The following is a 21457-nucleotide window of genomic DNA, read 5'->3' as shown; positions in this document are numbered from 1 at the left end:
TCCTTTTTTTTTCCTTTCATTTATTCTTTATTGTTTTCTTCCAACTTTAAGTATCACACACATACATACTTTCACGTGAGTGATCACACTGAGAGTTTGTTTGTATGCATGTCTGTTTTTTGGAAATCATTTCTTTATTCCTGGACAGGATTTGCTAACTCTCTCTTGATTGCTTCACAGTCTTTAAAGAGATACAATTTGTTCCTGAAGCGACGTATTATGGTAACCAGTGCTGGATGCTGCTGCTTACGCTTTGGATGGCTGCCTGCTAGCCTGAGTCGTTTTTGTTGCAGTTAATACTGTTGATTTGGGGGACTTTGTCACTGGTTCCTATTCCCCAGGCAGCTGAGGTTCTAGAATGGTGATTTTTTGGATCTAATTAAAGCTTTAGAACCTCTACCTAAAAAATATAATTACATACACACACACTCACTCACACACACACACACACACACACACACACATATGCAATTTACAATTTACATTCAGTTTCAGAGGTTAATGAACCTCAGAATAACTGCCTCATTCAAAAGCCACCCAGATGTTTACCTCATTATAAATAGGCATTTCCAAGAATAAATCAAACATAAATACAAACACATACTGCAAAAATGATCTTAATGTCATGTCTTGAGCAAAATAAAATAATGATGTATTTTAATAGTATTCAGTTATGTGTATCAAATTATCAGGTTTTTCTGCCCCAGTCACCTTCCACTCGTTTTTGTTAACAGTCCTAAGTCATGTACCTCATGATGATATATAAGGCTACTAGAGATTTCTCCAAATTTTAAAAAATTTACAGATTATAGTTAGGACACAACATAATGGTAGAAGTTCAGGTTTTCCTAGGCAGCCTTTGGCTTTCAGGAGAAGGGAATTATGTACAAGCATTTAGACTGAACACCTAGGAAACAACTGGATTCACTATTTTAGTTACTTTTTAAATTGCCTAATAGTCAAATACTGTGATTTTGTTGATTTCTATGTGCACGTTTCTGTCACCAGAACTTCTCTTTGTGGACCTAGATTTAGCTCTTTCAAACAATAACACTTAAAAATATATGTTGTTAAAAAAAACTGTACTATGCAAAATATGACTGTCAGAGATTTAGAGTCAAAGGATTATTAGAATTTTTTCCCTCTAATTCTTTGTTTTTATAATATTTAGTCTAATTAATATTTTTTCCTCACCCAGTTGGCTCCACAAATTTTGGTGAATTTCATAAGATATGCTAATATTATGATGATTTACAAGAACCCAAATAATTTTTTTGTTTTGTTTACTTTTTTGGTGATTTATAATCAAGGTACAACATAATAACAGTTTGAATTTTCTCAGGTTTTCTTTTACTTTCTTTTAGGAAAAGAAAGATGATTATGTTTACTTTGACTGGGGTGCAGAGAACGCAGACATAATACTTGAATTACTCTATTTTGATATTTAATTTCTGAATGTTTTCTTGTTTCATTGTTCATTTTTCCACTCATTTGCTCCTGTGCATTGGGAGCTAGTTTTTTTTGAGACCCATTGGTTATATGCTCATATAGATAAAATACAGTTATTCTGTTCATAGACCACAGGTCAAACATGAAATTTTTTTCTTATTCTTACTTGAGTGATCCACATTCAGTTCTTTTTGTGGGAGGTCTGCCTGGCCTGACTTGGGTGAAAAACAACAGACAGTACTATAAAAGAAAGTCATAAACTAATACAAATTCCAGTTATGAAAATGAAAAACATCCAGTTCCTCATTCACATGTTAGCTAAAGCAGTTGGAAAGTTGTCTACATTATAACTTTGCATCACAGAATTAGAGAGATCACTGACATCCACTGCATCATCTATGTGCATCATTCTTGGTGTTGTATGTGGGCTATTCCAAATATTAACTGTTATATATTGCATATAAACTATGTAAAATCAAGTCAGACAAACATGAAATTTCTTCTTTCTGAAACTCTAGTGTTTTTACAGTTTTGAAAAGGGAGAGATTTGGCTGGCTTAGGAAATTGATGTTGAAAGGAGATTTACTTGTAGTGAAGCTAGCTGGCAAGCTAACCTGCTTTCTAATTTTTAGCTGCACCTTGATTTTTATTTTAACCTTTCAAAAGTTGAATTAGGAAGTAATTTACAACATAGTATAGGCATTAATATATGTCTGTGTTCTTACAGTAAGACTCATTGATTGGTCTGTAATAAATTTACCCCCAAAGTATTGTGTGACCGTGAATTATTTGTTGGACTAGTAGGTATGTTGTTTAATGAAAATAACAAGTCTGTCTCTGAATATGCATCTTGGGATCAAGGAGTATATATATATATACATATACATATACATATATATATATATATATTCATTTTGTATTTTGGTATAATTGCAGTATTTTTGTTGTGTGTGCATGTAGTCAATATACTTAGCTTCATCTTGAGTCATTATTGTTGAAATCTAATTCCCTTATGGAATTTCACTTTCTAAAATAAGTATAATCTTCTTAAAATATAACTCCTTTATGGAATTTTCCTTTCTAAAATAAGCATAATCTTCTGTTGATGAAAATTGGTTGTCTTCATTTGTCATTTTAAGAAAGAAAAAAATTAAATGGTGACCAAATTTTAGCTAACCCATTTCATGTTTTTGCCACTTGAAAACAAAACTGTAATTTAAAGTTGTGTCATTCATGTTTCCTGCAGTTTAAAAAAGATGAACAAAGCAAAGATTCTATCTTCTTCCGAGATGGGATTAGGAAGATCGATTTTGTGCTTTCCTATGTTGATGACATGAAGAAAGAAGCAGAACTGAAGGCGGTAAGTACTTATGGGACAGAAATGAGAACAGTGAAAAGAGACACATTCTGTAGCTTGACAGGGATGTTTCCACTAAATTATTTTGTAAAAGTTAGAAGCCCCAGAGTGTTACTGAAAGCTGAAACTGAGTGAGACAACTACAAAATATGCAGCCCAAAAATGAATGTGTAACATCAGTTTTACTTTTTAGACATTTTGGACACTGACTTCTTTTTCTTTTCCCAAGTGACTGGTATATTTTTTAATATAGCTCTCCTTAGATATTAAATGTGACCTCCACAATTTGAGGTCTGTGTCTGAATATAATATTCAAGAGTTCTGCTTCTTAAACCCACTCCTATCAGGCCATGACCTCAGCCACTCTTTTCATCTTCATATAAATAAATCCAGTGATCAAGCCGCAGCCCTCTTCTTGCTTGACCTGTTAGCAGCACTTGCCGCCGTTTAATCATTCCCTTCTCTGTGGTGTATGCTCTTCACTGGGCTTCCAGGTCTCACATTCTCTTAGTTGTCCTCTTATTTCACAAGCTTTTCCTGCTCAATCTTTTCTTCTCCCTGACCCCTTGTTATTATAGTGCCTCAGGTCCATTTTTTCACACTTAAATCATAGTTAAAGCCCAGAGATTTTTTCAACCAATAATCATTGTTTTAAAGGCTGTAAGTAATGATTTTGCATTTATTTGAATTAAATTTAATGAAGTGAAGCTGTTCTTCACTATTAAAAAGTCATGATGATGTTTTGGCTTAAAATGAATTAAATATATCATTTATTTAAAAAGTACTGAATCTTTGTAATACCAAGTCTTCTCAGCTAGGAGTATGATATGTCTCTCTGTTTATCGAAGTATTTTTTAATGTTACTTAGTACAGTGTTCTGTGTTTTTTCCATGTGGAGGTCCTGCACATGCCCTGGAGACCATTCCTAGTAGAGGCGAAAAGCAGTCTGTGGCCCTCGGATGGGGTTGATACTTAGAGTGCTTTTGTGTACAACCAGGGGACCATCTGCAGGCACAGTCATTGTGTAACAAGTCTGTTTGTCTGGGCAAATACAAGTGTTCTGCATAATTGTACTCATCTGTTTTTCCATAGGAAAGAAGAAAAGAATTTGAACAAAATCTCAGAAAAACAGGTCTTGAGTTGGAAACTGAAGATAAAAGGGTAAATGTAGTTGTTCATCTATACCAGAGCCTTGGTGTTTTAAATGTTGTTTCCTCCTGCTCTGGCCTTTGACTGGCTAGACTTTGTGCTTGGGAGCAAAACAATAGCTTTTCTGGCTACAGACACGTGCACTGGGGATGGTAGGGCCTGTGATCTTCTAGGTGAGTAAGCAGGTCAGCGCTCTGAATTTGAGATGGTGAGTGGAAGACTTTAAAAATGAGCATACATAATTCTGTTCAGGATCCAGAGAAAGTAAAGACATGGTTTTTGTTTCATATCTGTCTCATTTTGAAGGCTGCCTGTAATCTGGCACCCTAACTGGTTAACATAGCTATCTTGCAACACAACCTTCTGTTTAAGCCAAGACACTTTTTCTACTCATGAATATGCCAAGTTCTTTTTTTTTTCTCCACACCTCCTACCATTTACTGGTTTTCTAGAATTTCCTTCAAAATTGCTTTTAAAGACCTATATCAGATCCTACCCTGTCCATGAATTTCTAATACTCTCTAGTTCTAAATTAATACTCTCTACTTCTTATTTTTCCTTGTTTTTTTTCTTACTGAACTAATAAACTTGTATTATACCATATATTCTGTCTATAACTTACTGTTCTGTGTAATGAATGCTTATTGCCTAAAGTTTTTCCTCTACGTGTAAGCTATACAAGCAGCTGGGTTAGAGGAAAGAGTACATATTATACTTTGTGTCTATTTCTCATATACCCTAAGCACAGTTCTGAGCTTAGAGCTAGCAAGTAAAACTTTAAGACATTGTCCAGAACCACGTATGTTTCCATAGGTTTCAGACTAATATACGTTGACCCTGAAATATATTTTAAAAAATATTTTCTCTGTCTCTGTCTGTCTCTCTCACACACAAATATACACACACATAACATACAAACATATACATACACGTATATCTAAGTATAGTATGTATAGCTATTTTGAGCACTTAACGCTTCTGAAAATTTTGCTGAAATTTTTCAATAAATTGAAAATGCTGTGACAGTCTTAAGTTTGAGATTTTATAAAATTTCTTTTCCTTAATAAACTCAGTAAGCTTTGTTATTTTGCCTCCTTTTCATACAGAACTCTGAAGATGGAAAAACTTATTTTGTCAAGATCCATGCCCCTTGGGAGGTATTAATTACTTATGCTGAAGTGCTGGGAATCAAAATGCCTATAAAGGAGAGTGACATTCCTCGAGCTGACAAGATCCCTTTTAGCTATATGCTTGGGCCTCTGAAGCTCCCCAGGAATGTGAAGCATCCTCATCCTGAATATTTCACTGCACAATTCACCAGACATCGGCAGGAGCTCTTCCTCATTGAAGACGAGTCAAGCTTCTTTCCATCCTCAGCAAGAAACAGAATTGTAGGTAGAGAAGACCTTTGGGCGCATCCCTTCAAGTAAGGGATGTGTGCCTCTGTGTGCTTTTGTACAGGTGCACGTGTGATACTCTGCAAGGTGTTTCTGTGTAAATTTTGATGGGTTTGATGGTATTGGGCAGGTTTTAAAGTCCACTTGGACAACTTAAACCTGTTAGCCTCCCTACTTCTCAAACTGTTGTTTACAAGTGAATGGTTGAGGTGTCACTTCAGGAGCATATATACTAAAATTGGAATGATCCAGAGAAGACTAGCACGGCCCCTGCTCGAGGATGACATGCAAGTGTATGAAGCGTGCCATATTTTGTTTAAATGAATGTTTGACAATGTGGACACAGCAAGAAAAGAGGCCGCATGCAATATTGGGGAAAGCACTTAACTGAGAGTCAGGGGACTTCAATTTTATAAGGTCTTTGTAAAATGGTTTTATAATCTTAGAGTTTGGTTTTCTAAGTTCAGTGCCTAGAAGGAGGAATATTGATCATTCCAAATGGAAATGGAATATTTTAATTGCCTTATATATGGTGTCGACTGAAAACCTAAAACTTGAGAATTATGTTTTATTCAAGGAAATTACTGAGGGCTGTAGCCCAGAAACAGCCTCTCAGATAGCTCTGAGGAACTGTTCTCATGAGGAAAGGGAGGAGCCAGGATATATGGGAGTTTTTGCTGGGAAAAACACATGTAGTGGAACACCAAAATATTACTGCTAATCACAAAAACCAGATATCCCAAGATAATGATTTTAGTGCTTGTCTGTGTATGGGAAGGTGCAAGAGTCTGGGCTCATGGAAGTGATTCCGTTGCTGTGCATCTTAACTGTCTAGGGCCTGTTTTTATCCTGTCCTGTTTTTGTCCATCCTGGATTCCTCATCAGAGGGTGGCTGCAGTGGCTGATGGCTTGGTGGCAGGGAACATTCCTTGTTTATTGAGATGGCAGTAAACTGGAATAGATGGCATTTGAGAAACAGCAGAACTTTTTCCTTTCACTTAAAACCATTTTCAGCCTTTTTAATAATAATATTTCCTCTTCATTTGTAGTTCTAGGGGTCTTTAATTTTCCCATTAAAAGCATCTCCCCTAATTACAGTTTCTGTGCCATGTTTCTTCCTGTTAAAATAGGGATAATATCCACCTCATAGGTTATGTTGAGAATTAAATGAGTTAAGGTGTAAATGACTGAATAGTTTCTGGAACATAATAAGTTTTCACTAAGTGTTATATGTTGTTATTATTGATCTGACTTCAGAAGAAAAAGATTCGGGTTCTCTGCTGCTCTTCCCCTTTCTGCTGGTACCTGTTAGTGCAATCACCAGGTTTCTAACAATCGCAAGGCAACTTCTCCTTGAGATTACTTACTCAGTTTTCCTGAGGAATGAGAGACTTCATTCTCGTTAGGTTCAACACTCTTAAAAGTGTGTAAGAAGGATTTTGAAATAATCTTTTTTCTAGTCCCTAAATCTATTTTTTTTAATTCACTGACAGAAATATTAAGTTAAAATGTAATGCCTAGGATTCACATATGAAAACGCAAATCCACGAACTAAAAATTTTCTCCCTTTTCCTACCTGGTCTAAGCAGCAGCAGCAACAACAGTGTGTGCGTTTTTCAGCACATATGTAAATTCTTCCGCAAAGTAGACGCCACATAGAAAACGTCTGCATCTGAGGGCACGCATGTTTAAAATGTCACTTGTTACACTATCACATTTTACAAAAAGATGTGTTAATTTAGAGTCCCATTAAAAACAGGCGAGACTGCTGTTTTTCTTTCTCAGCACTAAAATTGCCAGTCGTTCTTTTTCTTTCTTTTTAAATTGCAGTGTAACATAAATCAAGGTAGCTCACAAGTCATAAGTGAATACAGCTCCTTGAATTCAGTCACAAAATGAACACAGCCATATGACCACCACCCAGATCAAAAGAGAGCACCTTCCTAGCCGTCCGGAAGCCCTGGTGCCTCCTCCTGATCATTACTGCTGTCTTTCTCAGTGGAGGTCAGCTCTCACTTTTAACAGCAGAGACGAGTGTAGCCTGTTTTAAAACTTTGTAAAAGAGAAGTCATAAAGTGTGTATCCTTTTGAGTCTGGATTCTTTGGCTGAACATGAATTTGGTTGATTAAGTTAGCTATGGTTGATTAATTGTATGAGATTTTGTTTATTCATTTTTATTACTTTCTATGGAAATTTATCTGTGTATGTGTTATTATGGTTTTAATTTGCATTTCTCTGATAGAAATGAGATTGATCCCCTTGTATATGTTTATTGGGCATTTAGATGTCCACTTTGGTGAAGTCCCTGCTAAGGTCTCTTGCGTTTGTTTTTCAGTTAGGCCTTCCCTTGTTGATTTGTAGCAACTGTTTAGATATTTTTTATTTGAGCCCTTTAGTCAATATATACTTTACTGATCTTTTCTTACTTTGTGCTTCCCTTTTCTTCCTTTTTATAGTTTTTTTTTTTTTGGATAAACAGATGCTTTTCATTTTAATGTACAGTTTCAAACCAGGTTTGAAATAGGAGGGTCCACTTATAAGCAGGTTTTGTTCAGTAGTAAACATTACAGAACCACATGGTCCACAGTTGGTTGGATACTTAGATGTGGAATCACAGATGTGGAGGGACTGCATATACAGAGGTTCAACTCTGAATTGTACTTGGATTTTTGGCTGCCCAGAAGGTCGATGCCCCTACCCCTACGTCGTTTGAGGGTCAGATGTAGTCTGCTTCCTTAAGCCTTTACTTTATGAATAAAGCTCTTAATCTTTAACTACTCCAAGATCATGGAGTTAATTTCCTGTATGTCTTCCAGAAGTTTTATTATTTTACTTATCACACTGAGAACTACTCTCCACTTGGAATTAATTTTTGTGCATGATGCAAGATGGAGGCCTTTTTTCCCCCAAATGTATAGTCATTTGACTTACACCAATTATTGAAAATATTCAACTTTTCGTATTGTTTTTACAGTTCCACCTTTGTCATAACTCAAGTATCTGGATATTTATAGATCTACTTCTGGGCTTGATTCTGCTGCTTTGATCTGTGTCTAATTTTGCACCAATACTGACACTGTTGAGTTTTGCCTGAGTTATGTAGTCCTGAAAAATGGAGGCAATTTAAAGAAACCTCCCACTCTTCTCGTTCTGTGAAACTGCTTACTTTAAAAAACCACCCTTCCCCATATAACGTAAAGAATATTCACAGATAACCCCCCTGTTCAACTTAACAACACTATTTGCCACGTAGTTTATCCTAAATTCAACTGCTAATTGAAGTGTCCATCTGTATTAATTGTCTTTATCCAAAATAGTAATAGTAAAACATCTCATAACCCTATGCAGGTGATTACAACTTGGAGCGAGGTGCCTGGACTGCACTCCCACAGAGATAAGGTGACAGGGACACAGTCTTTCTTGATGTTTACAATGAAAAGAGATGGTTTCTGGAAAACTAAATAACACTCTTAAGTTGTAAAACTGGCAAGAGGTCTCATTTAGCTTTGAAAAAGACTTACATACATCTCAAAGGGATAGAGGAATAATTTATAATTACAAGTTTGCTAAAAGAAATACTCCAAGATTTAATAGATTCTGATATCAGGAAAAGGCCCTGTACAAAACCTCAGAGTAATTAATTGAAAGGTATTCAAGACAGTTTGGCCAAGTATTAATTCTACTCCATATTCTCTTACCTGAACCGTTAGTTGCACAAGACTCCAACTTGAAACCCTGATTATAGCATGGATTCTGGCACAAGGGACTCCCAGAGGAGCTTGGAACAGGAAAAGCACAATAACTTATGACTCGTTCCCCCGCCCCCAAGGGAATAAGGAATACCCAGAAGCTGAGATACCTGCCACTCCACGCGACCCCACCCTCTACTTCTTCCCCAAACAACAAGGGGAAGGTTCCTTCTGTAATCAGAGCCTGTATCGTCACTGAGACAAAGTAGACATTGTAAAATGGTGACTGAAAAAAATACGGATAGCATAAATTTCTGAAATGTGTGTCTCTTTATGCTTACCTTATAGGTTTATTATATTCTCTCACGGTGTCCTTTTGGCGTTGAAGATGGAAAGAAAAGGTTTGGAATTGAAAGACTGCTAAATTCCAATACCTATTCATCTGCCTTTCCACTCCATGATGTAAGTATACGCTTGGTTTTGAAATACTGAGCCCATTTTCCCTTTCCCATGTTCAGAGGTTGCCTTGTTGGGAGGAGAATCTTCCATTTGCTTCCTCTTCTATGACAGATTGCTTTATCTCACGCATGCTGGGAAAGTCCCTGCCTCCTCAGGTCCCAGCTGAGAACTATGCTGACACATATAGTTAATACCTCTTCACTTTGGGGTTTAAATGGAAATTCATTTAAAAATTATTACATTTGCACATGAATTTTCTTTAGAACCCATTATTGAAAATAGCAGTTATATTAAAAGAACATTTTAGACCATAATATTTGGAAATTTTACCCAAATCCATCAGATCTTTCTTTATAAACTTCAGAAGTTCCAAAGGACTTAAAGTGATGCATTCATGTGTTCGTTCATTAAATGTATAATTGGTTTTAATTATATGTAAAGCAATCTGTTAGGCATTATTGGAACACAACCATGAATCCAAGCTCACAGGCTAGGAATTTCTGGGAAATAAAGCATATATACAGCTGTAGAACAAGTTTGGACTTTGGTCCAAACAAAAGATTCAGACAGATTCTGGAGGACGTTTCTTTGGGACAAAAATACTGAGTTCAAGAAAAGTGGTGTTTTATATGATGCACCCATTCAACCAAACCTGCAAACTTGACATGACAAAAAGACAGCCTAGTTTCTGGAAGTTTCTGAGGGAAACTTTTCCTTTGGACATTCAGCGTTTAAATTTCATCTCCTGTTGTCAGTAGGTATTATTTGGCTAAATGCATATAAATTACTCTGAGATCATCTCCTGGAACTTTGGTTTCCTTTGTTCCTGTTTTACTCTTCCATACTTTTATAAAAGACTTTCTGATGGTGCTCTCTTTTCAAGAAACACATTCCTTTGGCATATAGAAGAACCAAGTATTTCCATTTAAACAAGTGGCATCTAAATCATTGCCCATGTTACTGAAAATGATGTTGCTGTCACAGTTTCCAAAAGCCCAAAGCCAATCTCTCTGTTTTCCAGCTTTCCTCTGTCAGTATTTATTCAACAGTGTGATAATTGACTCTAGGTCAGTTCATCGTTGGTTAGTTATTATCCTTCATATGTTTCCTATAAGGGTACAGCAGAATTTTCCAAAATGAGTGGCAGTTTTCAATGGGGGTTCAGGTGAATTTAACTTGTGTTAGAAAAACTTCCCCCACCTCCTCCAACACAGACACACACATTATTCCCTGGAGCAAAAGAACTTCCAGGGAATTATAGATTCATGGCATTTGATCACGTAGAGAGATCTATAGCAAGTTAATAAACACTTTGCGACACATTCTTTACTAATCTTTCTCCAAAAAAGGGCACATTCTTTTATTTTTTTGTTGTTGAAGATTTTGAGGATTTTTGGGTTTGTCTGTTGTTGCATTGAGTCTTTTCTTACTATTACCAGGTCATGAAGGCAAACCATCCTCAGTCACCAGCAATTTTAACCCATACATCTAGCTTTTCATTAAAGTCTTTTATGCTCACTGGAAAATCAGTGTTACTTAGCTGTTGCTAGAGAGAGCTATCATTTACTGTTAATTTTACTTTTTTTTTCTTTCTTTCTTCTCTCCTGAATGCAGATTTAGGTAGTGGATTCTCCCTTGTGTGCTTTAAAGAATCTTTTTTTTTTTTTTTAAATACCCAAATAGGCTGCTTTTTCTTTTTTTCTTTCTCATTTCTTAAGATTAAGTAGGACTAATTACAGAAGACAAAAGCTGGAATCTGGATGATATAAAATCTTATACCTTATAGAGATTTTCGTATGTGCTTAATTTTATTTATTTATTTATTTATTTTTATCAAAGTATGGTCTATTTACAATGTTGTATTAATTTCTGGTATACAGTATAGTGATTCATTTATACATATGTATTTTTTTCATATTCTTTTTCATTATAGATCATTACAAAGTATTGAATATAGTTCCCTGTGTTATACAGTAGGACCTTGTTGTTTATCTATTTTATATGTAATAGTTAGTATCTACAAATCCCAAACTCCTAATTTATCCCTCCCCACTCTCTTCCTCTTTGGTAACCATAAGTTTGTTTTCTGTGTCTTTGAGTCTGTCTCTGTTTTGTGTCATTTTTTTTTAGATTCCATATATAAGTGATATCATATGATACTTTTCTTTCTCTTTCTGGATTACTTCACTTATTATGCCAATTTCCAGGTCCATCCATGTTGCTGCAAATGGCATTATTTTATTATTTTTTATGGCTGAGTAGTATTCCATTTTTTACTTTTTATATATATATATATCTCACAACTTCTTTATCCTTCATCTGTCAACAGACATTTAGGTTGCTTCTGTGTCTAGGCTATTGTAAATAGTGCTGCTATGAACATTGGGGTGCATGTATCTTTTCAAATTAGAATTTCCTCCAGCTATATGCCCAGGAGTGGGACTGCTGTATCATAGGGTAAGTCTATTTTCATTTTTTTAAGGAATCTCTATACTGTTTTCCATAATGGCTGAACCAAACTACATTCCCACCAACAGTATAGGAGGGTTCCCTTTTCTCCACCCCCTCTCCAGAATTTATTGTTAATGGACTTTTTAATGATGGCCATTCTGACTGGTGTGATACCTCATTGTAGTTTTGATTTGCATTTCTCTGATAATTAACAATATTGAGCATTTTTTCATGTGCTGATTGGCCATTTGTATGTCTTCATTGGAGAAATGTTTGTTTGAGTCTCCTACCGTTTTTTGATTGTTTTTTTGTTTTTGAGTTATATGAGCTGTTTGTATATTCTGGAAGTTAAGCCCTTGTCAGTCACATTATTTGCAAATATTTTCTCCAATTCTGTAGGTGTCTTTTCATTTTATTTATGGTTTCCTTTGCTGTGCAAAAGCTTATATGTTTAATTAGGTTCCATTTGTTTAGTTTTTATTTTATTTCTATTGCCTTGGTAGACTGCCCTAGGAGTACATTGCGACAATTTATATCGGAATGTTTTGCTTATGTTCTTGGTGCTTAATTTTAAATTGGGTATTTATTTATTGTTGTCTTCAGCAATTTACTTGTCTAAGCCAACAGTTAAAAAGAAAATACTGTAGACAGTACTCTGCTAGGCCCCGAAGGGATATTAATAAAGCTACTCAGTACCTAACAATTAGGAAAGAACTTATGCGTGAAACAATCCTGAATCTCTAAAGTGCTAATATTATTGTATGTATTTTAAGTTCTTTGGGAAACTGGTATCAGTGAGGGCCAAGTCAGGACAAGACAGGTTCCCTAGAGGAGATTCCAATCATAGCAGTGTGACTTTGAAAATCATTTACTCAACTTTGCATGGAGTTTAGTTTTTTCCATCTATAAAATAAAAGCGTCAGCCTATTTCCAATGTCCCAGCCAGTAATGTGGTTGTGTGAATTCCTGAGCTGTGACTTTTGGAATCTGAGTAGAGATGAAAGCGGTGAAGTGAGTAAAGCCAAAGTCTGAGGCTTTAACTTGTGTTCTTAGGTAGCTGGGTGTGAGGATTTAATAAATAAATCACTATTATTTGTATTTGTTGTAGAGTGTCGTAAATAATTTACATGAATGAAATACGAAAATCCACATCAAGAAGTGAAAGACAGCCTCTACCTTATTCACTAGCCTTCTTATACAAGCAGCGTTCCTTCAGTCACCTTTGTCTTTTGCTTTGTCATTCAGTACTTCTTGCATTTCTTCTGTAGGGTCAATATTGGAAGCCATCAGAACCTTCTAATCCTGCAAATGAAAGGTACATACTTCACCAGAACTGGGCTCGGCTTTCCTATTTTTACAAGGAGCAACCTTTTCATTTGATTAAGTAAGTTTCTTACACAGGATCAAACCAATTAAAACTTGATTATGTGATTTTTATTCACAATGGCATCATATTCTATTCTTTTTACTGTCATTTTCACCCATTATAGTTCCCATCTTTCCAGTTTTGTATCTATGCTATCATTTAGTCATTTATTTGTGGGCAAATTTTGTTAATAGAATGCTCTTAACCACTGTGCAGAGATAGCTGGATGTTAGAGATTGGGTTCAAATCCAGGTTAGAAGCCTATAAACATGGTCAAGTTACTTAACCTTTATGAAGCTCACCTGTAAAATGAAAATGACAGTAGTACTTTCCTTATGGGGTTATTTGATAATAAAATGATATATGCATATTTTTATCATGGGGCTAGCACTTAGTGTTTAACACACATTAGTTATTCCATGTTTTTCTTTGAGTCCAGGAATTTAGAAGATAATAGAAAGGTTGTGGATGGATGTTTGTGTGTATATGTTGATCTCAGAAAGCTGTGAAGACAATTGTTCTATGATCTCAGTTCTTTAGACAACTTCATTAGCTGTGCAAGAACATTATGGTTTCACATTCTTGCTTTGAACCGTGACAATACTACAGGATGTTAGGAGATTCCTGCAATGGTTTCAACAAAGAAACAATCAGATTACAGAGCCGCAGTTGCTGTGGGCAGTATTTTCACTCAGTGCTTTATGCTTTAATGCTGTGCTTGCACAGCATCACAGTATCCTTTTTGGAGACTAATGTGGCTGCATACATCCAAATCAACTGAAGTGTTATCTCAATAGTTTTCTTTAAGGCATCTAAGGGGAAATTTTTGAGAAAAAATAAAAAGCACTTAGCATATAAACCGGTGCTTTTTATAAATCATTATATGAACTCTTCATTGGATAGATGCTTTAATTGTCCTGAATAATGGTCATTTAGTTTGTTAAGTTATAAAAGTAGCCTAAAAAAATTCTAAGCAATAAAGAGATGTGCAAAGTTTTAAGTGAAATTCCACCACCATTGAACTCCACAGAGGTAACTATTCTTGATTTGGTAATGGCCATTGAGTCTTATTTTTATGTGCATGCATAATAAAATACATACACAGCTTTTTTTCTGGAGCAATGGCATTTTTACTTACTTTTTTGCTGCGATTTCCCTTTTTCACTAAATAATGTATTGTTGGTACACTTCCCTGTGAGTATACACAGATCTATCTTGTACTTTTTAATAGAACACAGAGTGCCATACTGTAAATTTTGCATAATTCATTTGTCCATTTTTCTATTGAAAAAGATTGGGCTGTTCCAAAGTTTTCATTATTGCAGTCAGTGCTGTTAAGAACATTCGCAGATATTGTGCCCTTGGAGAATATGTCACAGTATATTTTCAAAGAAGTAAAGTTGTCAGAATGAAAGTTTACGTGTTTTACATTGATCAAAATATGTTAAGAGTATTTTAACTATCTACATGTGTTTCTGCTATAAATATTCCCAAAAGATGTGTATTTGTAATCCTCGATATACATCTTTGGATAGGACCTTCTTAGCACTTGCTGATTTTCTTTTATAGCAAAGTGGAAGCTCAGATATTTCATCAGATAACAGTGTCTAGCTTAAATTTAGTAAGTTTTTTAAAAATTTGCATCATATAATTACAGCTTTCCATTTATAGCAAATTACACTGCTCTTCCATTTCAGTAGTGATAGAGTTTAAAAACTTAAATTTTAACAATTCTTAATGTAAACAATTGATAACTAGGTGTAAAGTTGGGTAACGAAAAAGGCAAAATGGAAAATTCTATGTTATCACAGAGGGAGCAATTGCAGAAAACAACCATTATCCCTAAGGTTTCTTTTCAGTGATTATGTTAGGTAATACCCTTATTCTTAGATACAGACATTGGAGTATTTAAGAGTAAAGGATCATGGCATACATACTCAACCAACTTCCTTGCAGATGGTTCAGAAAAAGATACCAATGTGTCTGTGTGTATGTATACATAAAAAGAGAAATACAGGTAGAGAGAGAATTGCAAATGGAACAATATTTTTACAATAAAATAAAGTGTATGTGGATATTATTTGAATTATTATTGCAACTTTACTGTATATTTGAAATTACTTTCAAAGAAAAAGATTTAATAAAAGGAGAGTCCAGAAATAGATCCACACATACATGGACAATTGATTTTCAACAGATGTACCTGGTCATTAATTGGGAAAAGGATGGTCCTTTCAACAAATGATGCTAGAACAAATGGATATCCACATGAAAAACATGAATCTTGATCCTTTCCTGTTCTAAAATTTAAATTAACTTGAAATGGATGAGAGAACTAATTATAAGAGCTACAGGTACAAAACTTCTAGCAGAGTGTTAACAGGAGAAAAATGCATGTGATCTGGAATTAGGCGTGGACTTTTCAGATAAGATGCAAAAAGCACAATTTAAAAAATGTATAAATTTGACTTCATTAAAATTAAAAATGTATACTTTTTCAAAAGGCACTGTTACAAAAAATAAAAAACAGGTTGGAGAAACTACTTGCAACACACGTATCAGTAAAGGACTCTTACCTAGAAAACTTAAAGAACTCTTACAACTCAATAACAAGACAAAATTAAAAATGGACGTAAGAATATAAAAGATGGGTGGCCAATACTTAATCAAAGATGCCCAGCATTTTTATTCCATAGGGGAATAAAAATTAAAAGGTAATTGAAATACCACTACACACCCACTAGAATAGCTACAGTCTAAATAACTGGCAACAATAGATGCTGTCAGGGATGTGGAGCAACTTGAAATCTCAAACATTGCTGGTGGGAATGCAAAATGGTATAGCAACTTTACAAAAAACAGTTTTGACAGTTTCTTATAAAGGTAAATATGCACTTTCTATATGACCCAGCAATTCCACTTCTAAGCCTTTACTTAGGAAAAATGAAGCTTCTGTCCACTGAAATGCCATTATTTGAATGTTCATAGCAGCTTAACTCATAATAAAAAGCTGGAAACAATTAAATATCTATCAACTAGTGAGTGAATAAACAAATTATTATGCATTCATACAATGGATTTTTTCCTAGAAATAAATTAGTAATGCATACGACATCAAGGGATGAATCTTAAAAGCATTATGCTAAAGAAAAGAGGCAGGCCACGAAAAGCTATATACTCTAATGTTTCCATTTATAAAACATTATTTTGGAAAAGCAAAACTTATAAGGACCAAAATCAAAGTAGTGGTTGCCAGATCTGGATGTTGAGGAAGGGGTTAATAACAGAGGAATACAAGGAAATTTTTTGAGATGATGGAAATTCTCAGTATGTTGATCCTGGAGGTGGTTACGAGTGTGTGTATTTAAATTTATCGAACTGTACACTTAAGTCAGGTGTATTTTATTTGTATGTGAATTATACCCTAGTCAATTTGACTGAAAAAAAAAAAAACATTCCTCTAAGAGGATTTACCTTCTGGGATGCGGGATGGGATGGGGTTCAGTGACTGACGAAACCCAGAGCGGGAAAGGGGAACTCCTCAGAAAGATGAGCATCATTGGCTTGGAAGAGCTGAGATCCTTACGCAGTGGCCTGGAGACAGTGTTAAAGGCTGTGCCCCAAAGATACTCCTAGCATAGACAGACACATCTGAGGACCCCCGAAGGTACCCGGAAGGAAATGAAGCAAGAGATGGGGCTAAGGGCTGCAGTAGTGCAGGTAGGACATGGCTGAGTAGTGAAATACTGGATTAACACAGTGTGATCTCACTTGTACCATGTGCCAGTTACTGAACTATTGTTCCTCAGCAGAAGTCCATGTGCAGATTGTTTGATTTCGATTTGTTAACAGCTAGAAGTTACACTGCAGACTGTTCCACACTTTATTAAAGTCTCCTTAAAATTTAAAAGCTTTTCAAATCACCCTATTTCAAAAATAAAACTTAACTTCCACTCAGTTGGCTTCCTATTTATATTGTTGTCTTTTGTAATCCTGACACCAGTTCTGTGGCTGAGCACCATCCTGCATTTTATGATGTGGAAACTAAAGTTTAGAAAGCTTAGTAACTTCAGCAAAATTACAAGGCTAGCAAGCAGGGGAGCCAAAATTAGACTACATGCTTGTCTGAATACAAAATCAAGACTCTGGACTGTATCGTTCTTGCAGAGATTCTGATTCTGTTTTTACTGATTCTGTTTTTACCCTCTTTCACAGGGATTATTATGGAGAAAAAATTGGCATCTATTTTGTCTTTCTCGGATTTTACACAGAAATGCTGTTTTTTGCAGCTGTAGTTGGCTTAGCTTGTTTTATTTACGGGTTATTATCGATGCGTGATAGCTCAAGCAGGTAAGTGCAACTGAGTTGCCCAAACAGAGAAATATGGTAACTGAATCTGCTGTTATTATTTTTCTGGAATTTGTGTCAGAATGTTTCCTGTGGCAGCAGACAATTGATATTTCTGAGCAAGACCCAAACATAGCAGCTGCCCCTCACTTGGTGCTTTACGGAAAATCTGTTTTTAAAAATAGGCTTTAAAGATTCTGCTCCTTGAAGCATGACTTGACCTGTAAAAAAGCTGCTTCATTGCCCCCTCTGCCGTGTAAAGTTGTTCTGATAAGAACATCTTTGGATTTTCACCAAACACATCACTTTAAAAATAACTTTGTTCTTCCCTCTGCAGCACTGAGATCTGTGACCCTAATATTGGAGGTCAGATTATCATGTGCCCCCTCTGTGATCATGTGTGTGACTTTTGGAGACTAAACTCTACGTGTTTGGCTTCGAAGGTATGTATGTATCGTGGTATGTTGAAATGACTTTCCATTTCCCACTTTTTGTATTGCACTTGAAACTCAACACTCTTTGTGATGTTGTTGTTTTACAGGTCTCTCATTTATTTGACAATGAGTCAACGGTGTTCTTTGCAATATTCATGGGAATTTGGGGTGAGTAAATAGTCAGATAAAAACAGCTTTCTCCGTGTTATGTGTCATATGGCCATCTGTATAACATATACAGATGGCATACCTTATACATCAAAGGTCATTTTACATCTTTGTGTTTTTTCTAGCATCAGTATATGGATGGAGTCCACATCAGTGGTCTTTAGTCCTTGGTTCTTGGTCCAGAAAGGTCTCCGTTAATCATCTGCTCATTTCTCTGGAAAACACTGTAATTTTTGAAACTTCATGTGTATTCAGCTCACACTGTCTCTTCGCCCTATGGGAAAAATAGGCTCAATAACTGCTTAATTCAGGAGGAAATAAACAGATACTTGGGGGCTGGAGGTTACTGAGTCATGGATACAAACTGGAACAAGACTCAAAAACTGTTGAGAGCTAACAAATTAATGTTTGAGTTTAAATTCCCTGTGTCAAATTCTAGTTCCAGCTTCCAGTTCAGTTCCATTCGGTAAAAGTCTTCCACATAAAGTGGAATTCCCCTTAACTTTGGAAAAGTCCCAGTAATTCGTGTCCTCTGTATCACATGGGAAGTAGAGGTATCATGAGGTTGTTCTTGCCGTCAGTGAGGAAAAGGTTTTCTGTAAGAGTAACCCAGCAAGAGGAGGCCTGAAGACTTCTAAAGCATGTCTCAAAATTTGAGGGGCTCTGGGAAAAGATAGCCTTTTTTTCATTCCAATTAACAAAAAGTCTTTAACAAACACAAATATGTGCATTTAAAAACTGGGCAAGGGAACAAGAGTCGGTTGACCCAGGCAAAAGGACAGCAGAATTTGTCAGGGTGTGTGCATGAAGCAGAGGGATTTACTGGGTTTCTGTTTCTTCTGCTTGGCTGCTGTGGTCAGAGGAGAATGGCCCCCAATTCAAAGAGAGAGCAGGGGACAAAGAAGTTCTTACCAACAATTCTCCAGCAACCTCCTCTGGTTAAGTTAGTGTATGGACATCTCCATCATGTGGCTGCCAAATCCTGCCTCTGTCATTTCCTGGAATCAGAAGTGGGTGATAGGTTCACAAATTACAACAAATGTAATAGTTTTCAGTTGTTTCCATTGAGAGATTGTACACCGGCACCATCCTTACGTTGGATAGAGTATAGAGGAGCAGCCACTCTGGAACACCCGCAGCACTGCTTCTTGAAGAGGTGCTGCCATCGTTTCTTTTTTTTTTTTCTTTCTTTTTCTTCTCTTTTTTTATTGAAGTACAGACAATTAGAATGTGTCAGTCTATGGTGTACAACACAATATCCCATTCATGCATATACATACATATATTCGTTTTCATATTTTTCCATTAAAGTTTATTACAAGATATTGAACGTAGTTCCCTGTGCTATACAAAATAAACTTTTTAAAAAATCTATTGTTATATGTAGTGGCTAACATTTATAAATCTCAAACTCCTAAATGTATCCCTTCCCACCCCCTTTCCCTGGAAACAGACACACAGACTTAGTAAACAATCTTAGAGTTAGTTCTCTTAGAAAAGTTTATTGTAGCAGTGAATTACTGGTTTAGCTTTAGTTTTTGAAGATCTTAGTGAAATTCTATGGAAACAGAACTGCAAAGGCATTTGTTTTAGTACAACTATTAATAAACAAGTAAGCTGAATCAAAGGCAGAGTAGATGTGGAGAAAAAATACTGTAGATTAAGGGAATGTCCAAAGGGTTGAGACCTGAACATAATGCATACTTTGGTTTGTACTGAGGGTAGGAAATGCTGCTTCTTTTTAACTTTTTGGTTTATTTATAATGAAAATACATACCCATCATAGGAAATTCAAGCAATGTGTAGAAGTGTGAAGAAAAGAATGTTAAAATTACCAAAAATAAAATCATCATTTTGACCATGATTTTTCAGAATCTTTTTCTATATATGTAGGCATATGTGCCCAAATTTTTTTTATGTAAATGATGTGATATTATATACATAGTTTATCCCAATGAGTGATGGGACTTCTTCCATAGCAATGAATATATGGATGGTTGTATGGGTGTGTATGTGCCTATTTATGACTGAATAGGATTCCCTTTTATGAATTTATCACACTTTATCCAACCAGTTCTCAGTTGTTAGACATTTAGGTCATTTCCAGTCCTGCCAGTTTTATTGAGATATATTTGATATAAAACATTTTATTAGTTTAGGATGTACAACATAGTGATTTGATGTATGTATATATTTCAAAACGATTACTATAATAAGTTTGGTTAACATCCATTATGTCACATAGTTACAATTTTTCCTTGTCCTAAGATCATTTAAGAGCCATTGCAATTTTCAGATGTATAACACAGTATTTTTAACAGCATGTACACCATGCTGTACATTATATCCACCAAATTTATTAATCTTGTAATTAGAAGTTTGTACCTTTTTAACCATTTTCACCCATTTCCCCCCTCCCACACAATCCTGCCTCTGGCAACCACCGATCTGTATAGTTTCTACAATTTTGATTTTTTCTTTTTTTTAGATTCCACATATAAATGAGATCATACAATATTTGTCTTACTCTGTGTGACTTATCTCATTCTGCACAATACCCTCAAGGTCTATTCATGCTGTCACAAAAGGCAGGATTTTCATCATTTTTTGGCTGAATAATATTCTGTTGTAAGAATATTTACGTGTGCCTCATTTTCTTTTTTTGGTGAAATTTTATCATGTAACTATAAATTATAATTAATTTTACCTTCATGTTTTTAATTGCTATAAATTTCCTTTTTTAAAATTGAGTTATAGTTGATGTACAATATTATATGTTACAGGTATACAATATAGTGATTCACATTTTTTAAAGGTTATAGACTCCATTTATAGTTATTATAGACTATTGGCTATATTCCCTGTGTTGTACAATATATCCTAGTAGCTTATTCTATACATAGTGGTTTGTGCTTCTTAATCCCCCTACCCTTATACTGCCCCTCCCCCTTCTCTCTCCCCACTGGTAACCACTAGTTTGTTCTCTATATCTGTGAGTCTGTTTCTTTTTGTTACATTCACTAGTATGTTGTGTTTTTTAGAGTCCACATATAAGTAATATAATACTTTGTCTGAGTTATTTCATTTAGCATAATACCCTCCAAGTCCATCTATGTTGCTGCAAATGGTAAAATTTCATTGTTTTTTATGGCTCAATAGTATTCTACTGTGTATATACACTACATCTTCT

General features: G+C 35.3%; 1 protein-coding gene and 1 non-coding gene across 4 annotated transcripts in view; both read left to right on the top strand.

The window, feature by feature from the left end:
• Positions 1-21457, top strand: part of ANO5 (anoctamin 5) — a 70522-nt gene that overhangs the window by 23116 nt on the left and 25949 nt on the right. For 2 of the 3 annotated variants that reach the window (XM_010964760.3, XM_074372233.1), the window contains 9 exons: positions 181-222; positions 2696-2809; positions 3899-3967; positions 5062-5346; positions 9391-9504; positions 13221-13336; positions 17534-17668; positions 18003-18108; positions 18207-18267. In XM_010964760.3, the coding sequence (XP_010963062.2) occupies positions 181-222; positions 2696-2809; positions 3899-3967; positions 5062-5346; positions 9391-9504; positions 13221-13336; positions 17534-17668; positions 18003-18108; positions 18207-18267 (1042 nt within the window). The remainder of the gene's footprint in view (positions 1-180; positions 223-2695; positions 2810-3898; positions 3968-5061; positions 5347-9390; positions 9505-13220; positions 13337-17533; positions 17669-18002; positions 18109-18206; positions 18268-21457) is intronic. The other variant, XM_045523830.2, reaches the window with a different exon arrangement.
• LOC123619632 (U6 spliceosomal RNA) lies at positions 5562-5667 on the top strand. Its single transcript, XR_006728313.1, has one exon. It is a non-coding gene; the product is annotated as a U6 spliceosomal RNA (small nuclear RNA).

The sequence above is a fragment of the Camelus bactrianus genome, chromosome 10 (assembly GCF_048773025.1).
Source record: "Camelus bactrianus isolate YW-2024 breed Bactrian camel chromosome 10, ASM4877302v1, whole genome shotgun sequence".
In the NCBI taxonomy this organism is placed as follows: domain Eukaryota; kingdom Metazoa; phylum Chordata; class Mammalia; order Artiodactyla; family Camelidae; genus Camelus; species Camelus bactrianus.
The sequence above is the reverse complement of the archived record's forward strand: the minus strand, read 5'-3'. Positions and strand labels throughout refer to the sequence as shown.